The 8,345-nt window shown below is 35.9% G+C and overlaps 1 protein-coding gene and 2 long non-coding RNA genes across 6 annotated transcripts; 2 read left to right on the top strand and 1 right to left on the bottom strand.

Moving 5' to 3' along the window:
* Window positions 1–1,572: 1,572 nt before the first annotated feature.
* Window positions 1,573–6,744, top strand: LOC145217568 (uncharacterized). Its single transcript, XM_080084841.1, has 10 exons — window positions 1,573–1,631; window positions 2,418–2,519; window positions 4,002–4,133; window positions 4,243–4,448; window positions 4,520–4,663; window positions 4,912–5,113; window positions 5,460–5,716; window positions 5,921–6,017; window positions 6,230–6,341; window positions 6,508–6,744. The coding sequence occupies exons 1-10, from the start codon at window positions 1,605–1,607 to the stop codon at window positions 6,741–6,743; spliced, it is 1,515 nt and encodes a 504-aa protein (XP_079940967.1). The 5' UTR covers window positions 1,573–1,604; the 3' UTR covers window position 6,744.
* LOC145217601 (uncharacterized) lies at window positions 1,625–7,125 on the bottom strand. Of its 4 annotated transcripts, none has more exons than XR_013857445.1 (7): window positions 6,524–6,586; window positions 5,534–5,742; window positions 4,898–5,088; window positions 4,715–4,822; window positions 3,997–4,172; window positions 2,367–2,529; window positions 1,625–1,797 (listed from the first exon to the last, which is right to left on the bottom strand). It is a non-coding gene; the product is annotated as an uncharacterized LOC145217601 (long non-coding RNA). The 4 variants fall into 4 exon arrangements; XR_013857443.1 differs by lacking the exon at window positions 1,625–1,797 and adding an exon at window positions 7,061–7,125 and having other exon boundaries at window positions 2,465–2,529; window positions 6,524–6,859; XR_013857442.1 differs by lacking the exon at window positions 1,625–1,797 and adding an exon at window positions 7,061–7,122 and having other exon boundaries at window positions 2,465–2,529; window positions 6,524–6,916.
* Window positions 6,841–7,125, top strand: LOC145217593 (uncharacterized). The gene is made up of 2 exons (XR_013857439.1): window positions 6,841–6,977; window positions 7,059–7,125. It is a non-coding gene; the product is annotated as an uncharacterized LOC145217593 (long non-coding RNA).
* Window positions 7,126–8,345: the final 1,220 nt, after the last annotated feature.

The following is an 8,345-nucleotide window of genomic DNA, read 5'->3' as shown; positions in this document are numbered from 1 at the left end:
CGAAACTCGTTATTTTACGTTATGAGCAGTAAAAGCTAACGTTTAGGAATCTTATAGTCAGAGTCGGAGGTCTAATTTAATCTCGTTTCGTATATCCTTAATAATCCTCCATGTTTCGAATTCAATGATTTTGCGAATTCACGAAACAATAGCCAAAATGACAAGTTTAGAAATAGAAATATGCGCTTCGACAAAACCAAGTGTAATTTGTTTATAACTTACGACCCGACGCAGTCAATAAGGAGTGATGTAAAACGAAGGTTTGCCGAGGCTGCAAAGATTGGTTAAAAGTAAGAAAGTGGTGTTTTTTTTATTAGATTTATATTTGTAGTCGGTTAGCTAAACCTTTCGTTTATGGCAAAACTTACCCTTGAGCTAACGACAACACATATGCGAAATTTGAATCAACACATTTTTTGGCAATAAGTATTAACGCTCAGAGGTTTTACCGTAGTTTATTTTATTTCGTATGGCATTGTCTCCAAAGTGCGACCATGAACCGGATACGGGTAACCGATATTCCGCAAAATTTAAAAACAAATGTGAAACAATAAGCTTGTCGAAGTTATACAGACATACATGTACTTCATAACACTGTAGCGGTATGAATTCGTACAAATGTTAAAAGGTCGTACCCCATTGCATCGAACAGATTTGGTGGGACATGGCTTTTCAACTTGTTAGTCCCTATAAAGTGCGAATGTTGTAAGGAGGCTATCTCGTTAAAACTTTGACCCCCTTGAATTGTAGTTGATTTTAAAAAAAGAGAAATCAATACACATAGTTTTTAAAGTAATGTGGCCACAGTTTATGAAAAGATTAGGCTATCTTCATTATACCTATAATAGCTCTTCTAAAATCTAATTGTCTTAACGACGCAGTTTAAAGGATTGTTCAGTCCTTTTTGTAACTTTGTTACAAGATGTCAAAACATTTTATTATTGTATTTTTCTGCATCGGGACGTTTTATCCCACTTTGTCCAATGCTCAGGCGTCGTGTAGTTTCCAAGAACCATGTGAACTTGTAGGTAAGTTGGCGAAAAAATAACAAGTTATTTTTTATCATGCTAACTGGAGGAGCTGCATGGTTTGGTCTAGGCGCCGATTAAACAAAAAAGCTACAAAAAATATATTTAAATAAAAACCCTGAACATACACCTTATTCATAATGTGTAATCCTGCTTTCCAATCGAATACGTATCTTTTTACATACAAAAAGGTTATGACTATCTTCCAAATGCTGTAATTAGATACATCAATAATTTGAAACAATACTGACTTTTTTGCCAGGTGGTGAACTTTTGCGCCAACCTCGTCATGAGGTCCCAACAAACGGAATCCTGTCCCTATCTCTAACTATGCAGGTGGCTGATTTTACGGTTGACTGGTTATCGCTACAGCGGAGAACCTACAACGGGGAGATTCCAAGTCCCACTTGGCGCGTAAAGCGACGTGACGTCATCAAACTTGATTTGGTAAAATTTCCTGTCACGAAAGTTAGGCCTAAATTCTTTACAAAAATGTATTTTGGCGAGAAAACTTTCCGCCCATATAAATCTAAAACGCTGTAGCGTCTTCTCTCGCTAGTTGGTTTATCTTGCGTTATGCGAGTCCGAAAGCACACCGGGCAGGTTTGTTGATATTTTATGCGATATATGCCGTAAGACGAACCTTGTTGCTTTATCCAATTTTGCCTTAGGTTATGGATTCCAAAGTCCCCGCTTCAATTTTCTCATGCCAACTTGAAGTAATTAGAGTTTAAAACGTGTTGTGCGTTTAGCGATTCACCTGGCACTCCTACACAGAACAGCTGATCATTAGCTACTACTGTGGCCGGTTCAATAGCCACTTTTTGTGTTTAAAGCGCCAGCATAGTCTAGTTAATAGTGGAAGCAAGATCAAAAAGGCATTGAAGACAACCGAAATGTTGCGTCCTGTAGAATTGCAGGACAAAACAAATAAAATTCATTTACGCTAAATGTACTTGTACTCGACGGACTTTTACAAAGAGTAAACCGGGAAGTTTGTGTAAAAAATAGTGTGCTGGGACAAAAAGTGTAGCAAATGTGCGCCACGAACCGTGTTAGATAATATAATACATCTGCTTAGTTTAGTTTAATGCCAAATAAGAATATGTCCCGAAGAAGCAGATGGTATGTCAACATCAATGTTTAGGCGTACCACGAGTACCACAATCTTTTTAGGGAGTTTTCTAAAATGCGCATTCAATTGGGTATCAAACGTGGAAATTGTAAGGTGGTTAGGTATTTTTACAGCACGTATTCGGGTGTGCCTCACCAAGGGAAAAATTTCACTAATACAAAGTTGACAAAAATTTCCATTAATATGAGAATGCACTTACTTACAAGAGTTTTTATAAGCTCACTGTCCTTTTTCATTTGATAATTATTTTTTAGTACAATGATCTCATGGAACCGGAGAAAACTGAGCCCCTAAACAGCCTGAGGTTTCCCAACACAACCAACATGCACACTCATGGTCTCCACATTAGTCCACAGGTAAGCATGTCTGAAAAACAAGTTCAATTTCAGCATGGGTAATAATTATGGGCTCCCCTTCCCTGAACGGACACACACTGATTTTACTTAAATATTTTTTTTTCTTCCCAAAGTTTGTCCGTCTCGTTTTTCTATCAAATGTTTAACGGACTTGGATAAAATTTACACCAATGGTAGATATAGTTATGTAGATGTGCATCCCACTTTGTTTTAGTTGATGACCTCAGTATTTACCCCGCTAGCCCCCTCAAATGGGTATTTTTTTCCCAAAGTTTGTTTGACTCGTTTTGCCATCAAGTGTTTGATGGATGTGGCCAAAACTTATACAGATGGTAGATATAGTTGTAAAGATGTGTATCCCACTTTGATTGTCCAGATAACCCTAGTATTTACCCTGTTAGCCCCCTAAAATGGGTGAGTTTGTAAACAGTGTCAGAATTGGATGAAATTTGGATAGCTTGTAAAGTATGTCATTTATAGGTGTCGATTGTTCTGTTCAACCCTGTAGCCCTAACAATTACCCTACAAGCCCCCAAAGTGTAAAACGTATGTGTATGTAACTGGGCATCACAAACAAAAGATTTCTGGGGCACAATAGCGTTACAAGGGCAACCAGTTGTATGTTACTCATTTGTGACTTTGTGGGTTGCTTGGTGGACGTTTTTGCGCCACGGCAGTTAGGGGCTTGTTAACAGCCCTATGACGTCAGAAACATAAACGGTTGTTGTTCAAAACACCTCTAGTGGTCGAAATTTTAAACATTGGCGGATAGGGCTAAAGTAATTTTTTTGGTTTCATATTTTTTAGTTTATGTGTCGGACCCCATTAGTTACCTTACTAGCCCCCCAAAATGGGTCAGTTTTTTAAACAATGTCGGAATTGGCTAAAATTAAGACCACTTGCAGAATTTACCATTCATAGGAGCTGATTGTTATGTTTAACCTTGTAGCCCCAATTTTACCCCACTAGCCCCCTAAAATGGGTGAGTTTATTAATCGGGATTTGCTAAAATTCTGGTAGCATGTGGACTACGCTATTTGTAGGTTTCGATTGATGTGTTTTACCTTGTAGCCCCAACATTTATTCAATTACCCCCCTAAAATAAATGAACGTTAAGAAAACGTCCCAACTATAAGAAATCTGTAAAGTTTATTGAACATACCTGTCCTCAAATGTTATGTTTTGCCCTGTAGCACCACAACTTAATCAACTAATCCCTAAAATGGTGACCCTTTTAACAAATGTTCGAATAACAAATGCTAAGCCACCCTTCTAGTTGTAAATATTTTCTTTGAGTTTTAGCCACAGTGCAACAGCTTTTTACATGCCATTTTGAAAGTTACTTTGAGTGAGGAACTTTAGCACTTCCCAAATACAAATCTTATAGTATTTGCATAACTGCATATTGCTTTTGTACATAAATGACACCATTTTACAGTCTTAGTTACTGATCATTAAATATAAGAATGATTATTACCACAGATTCCAGAGGATGATGTGTTGGTTGAAGCACGTCCTGGTGGCAGTTTGCATTATGTATACAACATTGAGGAAAATCACCCCAGTGGCACATTCTGGTTTCACCCTCACATTCATGGATCAACTCTGTTCCAGGTTTGGCACTAATCAAAAGTATCAAATAACCATTTGCACCTAACAAAAAAATTTACAAAAAAACAATTCAGAAAACAAATCGTATTTTTTAGCCACAAACTCTTTTTAGCTTCACAGTGGGATGGCAGGGATGATAATTGTTGAGGATGAGGAAACTGACCCAGGGTTGTCACAGCAACTAAAATCAGTTTCTTGTCCATTTAATTGCCAACATGATATACAGCTAATTTTTCAACCCACTTTACTTTACTCAAATGTGAAAAATGCATACAAATTTGCGTCAATGCAAGATGATATTGAAGATAATGTTGACAAGTAAGCATACTGTTAAAGCCTTTCAAATACTCTTATGCATAAAATACATAATAACCAACCCCTTTATTTAGCCTTGCCAACTACATAGTGGCATCAACTGGAGAAACTTTCAAGGATTGGATTAGCAATGATGCAAATGGAATCAGCTACTTTACAACTAATGGACAACTTGAACCAACATTGTACATAAAGACTGGCCAGATGAAACGATTTAGGTTAGGTAATTTTTTTTTTAATTTTCAAACTCCCCCAAAAACATAAAATACCTTTATTTTTTGAACATCTCAATAGTTATTGACCAAAGTTCAGAAGGTAGATTTGGCACAGATAATTTATCCATGCTTGTCCAATGCAGAAAATAAATCTTAGTTGATCTTTAAAAAATAAGACAAAAAAGTTTGTGCATTTAACTACATGTTTCTGTGGAATCAGCCAGGTTTGGAGCTCACCATTTACATTGTAGATTACTGAATGCTGGCGGAGGTCCATCATTGGAGGTTGAGTTTGTTGATGCCAATGGTGTATCTGCTTGTGACATCCGTGAAATTGCTATAGATGGGGTATATTTGAATGAAGCTCGCCCAATGAAAGAAGGCAAAAGTCTGTTGGCTCCATCAACTCGAGTGGATTGGCTGATCACCTGTTCAGCACCAGGAACATATGTTGTGAGCAATGTTTTTTTGCAAAATAATGTCATGTGTACCTTTTTCTGTTGTAAAACCATTATCAAACAAGTTTTATAACAGCGCCTTTTTCAACAGATCTATTGCCTTGTATGCTGACTAGAGTTACCCACACCAAAAATTCTTCTTTTAACAATTCAACCAAATCATCATAAATGTTGCCAACAACCAGTTTTTAAAATACTGTACTACTTATTTGTTATAATTACAAAATAATTTAAAAAAATACTAATGTGCAGCTGGTTCAACATAACCCATTATAAGTTTTTTTGTTTTTTTGTAAATTGCACCTGTTTTTTTGACAAGTAACCAAAAAACACAATTGCAGCTTCGTTCAAACCCAAGCAGTTCAGATGACATGTCACTTGGTAGTCTCAGCAGATTTACAGGCACACTACTTACCATCAAAGTGAATGGGAAGGTCGCAAGTCCAGATCCAATCGAAACCATCCTACCAAAAAGACCAGATTACGTAGGTGATTTCATGTCTGCATCTCAAGAAGAAGTGAATGGTCGATTTGTGGTGGAATTAAGCCCAATAACAGCCCTTAATAGGGAACAATTTCCAGCTGACATCACATACAGGTAAAAAGTTGTTTTAAGACTATTTGCTGTAACAGAAAGAGCATTTAAACAACAAACATGTGCATTGCTGCACCCGTTTTATTCAAACTGCATTGTTATAATAGGAGAATAAGATTATCTGAGTAGGGTTTGATTTAAACCATTAATGTTTTTCGACTTAGTTCAGTGACTTCATGTCATACTGGAACCAATCATGTTATTTAGATACAAAATTGAGGTTGGTAAACTACAGGAGTGGTATTTGATTAACACTTCACCCAACACAAACCATCCAGTCCATATGCATGTTAATCATTTCCAGGTATGATGCTAAAATAATCTTATGCAAAAACAAACATAATGCAATGTTTGTGAATTTTGGGCCATTTGGTTTGTTTATAGTGTGTGACAGAATATCAATGCCCTTTTTTAGTAACGGAGTAGTTAAAAATGGTTGGCTAAACCTTTCAAAAAGCCCCAAAACATTTAAGAAATTTTCAGTACTTATATTTATTCGCATATTTTTTTTAATAGGTTGTTGAATATACAAGTTACACAGGGCCTTATGGAGTGAACTCTGGACCAGATTTTATGTTCTACAGTCAGAATAATGAAACATGTTTCTATCAACATAGCGGATATTCAGGTGACTTCAAACACAAGTATAATGAATAAAAACATACAAAACCAATATTGCATGTAAAACAGATTGTTTTTAGAAAGCATATCATTTTTGCTACCACAACAGCTGTTTATATTCCTGCTGTTTGAACCTCTATTACAGACCTATAGACAAATATAATGTTTTGTAGAAAACACTGAACTTACAATTCCGAATGACCCTCTTAAATATCTTGGACACAATGATCGTTGGTTGGCTGGAGGGAGTGGAACATTGGGTTATGCTAAAGCAGGAGAGTTCCGAGACAATTTGTTGGTCCCTCCACTTTCAAACATTACTGTAGGTCATTTTTACACAAATAAGATATTACTCTTTTATGGAATTATTTTCAGTATTTTTATGAAAGACTCATATATCGTAAAGTGAAAGTAAGTAAAGTGCAGTTTTAACCAACATACCGTTTATTTAAGGTAATGACTTAAGTGCAGAAGTCCCATCCGGCAATGCATATCCTGGCACATGCATGAAGTGTGATCCATTTCCTTTTAACAAAGATGTCAGTGTGTGTTTAAATGAGGAAGTGGCCGGAATGAGCAACCCTGGATGTGACCCAAATATTGATCCTGACCATTGTGATGCATTGGCAATATTTCCCAACAAGTAAGCGTTGTAAAGTTATGTATATATACTCATACTAATCTTGTCTGTACATGACATTATATTTTAATTGTTTTTTTACAGACCTTTGGCACTGTTTACAAGTTTGCTGGCTATTATTCTCCTGAAGTGAAGAAATGAACTTCTTTCCACTGCTTGCAATTAAACTTGAATAAGTGTAAACATCGACAAAAAATAAGCTTTTTTGGTTGACTAATTTTTAATGCTTTGGGCAATGACCTCCACCTAATTCAAAAATAAATAAAGCCTTTGTTACAAACTCATTAAAACGTAACCAATGCCTTTGTTACAAAGTATGTTTATTGCAATTAAAACATGGTAATAAACGCTAAAATAAACGCAAATACTTGATGTGCCAGTAGAGGAATTCCAATTATAGATCAGACCTTGTTATAGTCTAGCTTTAAATAAATACACAGCCTTTAGAAACCACCAAACAATACCAAGAAATATATGCAAGAAAATACAGACACAATTAATGGATGGGTTCTTTTAGTCGTCGCATTTGCCAACTAATTAATGCCATTTTTTGAAACTTAAACTGAATGATACAATTGAGACAGGCTGCATTGTTAAAACATTTTCGATTTTCAAACGTAATTTAGAGGTTCACGGCTGACACCAGTACATAAAGTACGCTATAACCACAAAAAAACTGCACAGAATCTACTTCACAATTTTGTAACTTTAGTTATTTGTTTCCCGCTCTTTTTAGATTATGCCACTAGATAGAGCCCTAACCATAAAATTTCTGTACAATTCAGATTTTATTACCAGTTTAAAAAGTTTTGATACAATTGTTTGCTGGTTTTATTTCTAAGTAATCACTTATTTTCCTTAAGTTAGTAGAGAGAAATAGTAATAAAAATGTTAATGCCGAAAAAAATGATATGGGCATTACAGCATAAAAGTCTGACGTCAAAGTACAAATCAATGATATTTCACTCTTAAAAATTTGTTCGAGAACAACAGACAACATTGATCCGCGTCATTAACGCGATGTTCATCAGCAAATAACAACCGTACTTATTGTATTCCCGCCCAACAAAATTCATCAACTCTGTTTACTCTAATCATTGTTTGTGACGTCATAGTATCGAACGTGCGTCTTGTTTACAATCGAATAGTCAAACGATGTTTGGTGTGCCGAGCAGTTTGTGTGGTGGTCAAACCTTGTAACAAGAGTTTTGAGTGGGGATATTTGGAGTATAAGGACTTCAAATTACCGCCTGTACATTTTTAGCATCAAATATCGCATTTTATGTCTTTTTTGTGTACTTCTTGTATAGTGCAGTCAGCTGTAAATAGACCTGAGTACCATGCTACCAATTCACACTAATTAAATATTCG

This window comes from Phallusia mammillata, chromosome 1 (assembly GCF_965637545.1).
Source record: "Phallusia mammillata chromosome 1, kaPhaMamm4.hap1.1, whole genome shotgun sequence".
Taxonomy (NCBI): domain Eukaryota; kingdom Metazoa; phylum Chordata; class Ascidiacea; order Phlebobranchia; family Ascidiidae; genus Phallusia; species Phallusia mammillata.
Note: the sequence above shows the minus strand (reverse complement) of the source record. Positions and strands in the feature narration are given on the sequence as shown.

Coding starts and splice junctions, on each gene's coding strand:
- LOC145217568 (XM_080084841.1), top strand. CDS start 1,605: ATGCGAGTCCGAAAGCACACCGGGCAG. Junction 1,632..2,417: donor TCCGAAAGCACACCGGGCAG/GTTTGTTGATAT, acceptor ATTATTTTTTAG/TACAATGATCTCATGGAACC. Junction 6,342..6,507: donor TCAACATAGCGGATATTCAG/GTGACTTCAAAC, acceptor AATGTTTTGTAG/AAAACACTGAACTTACAATT.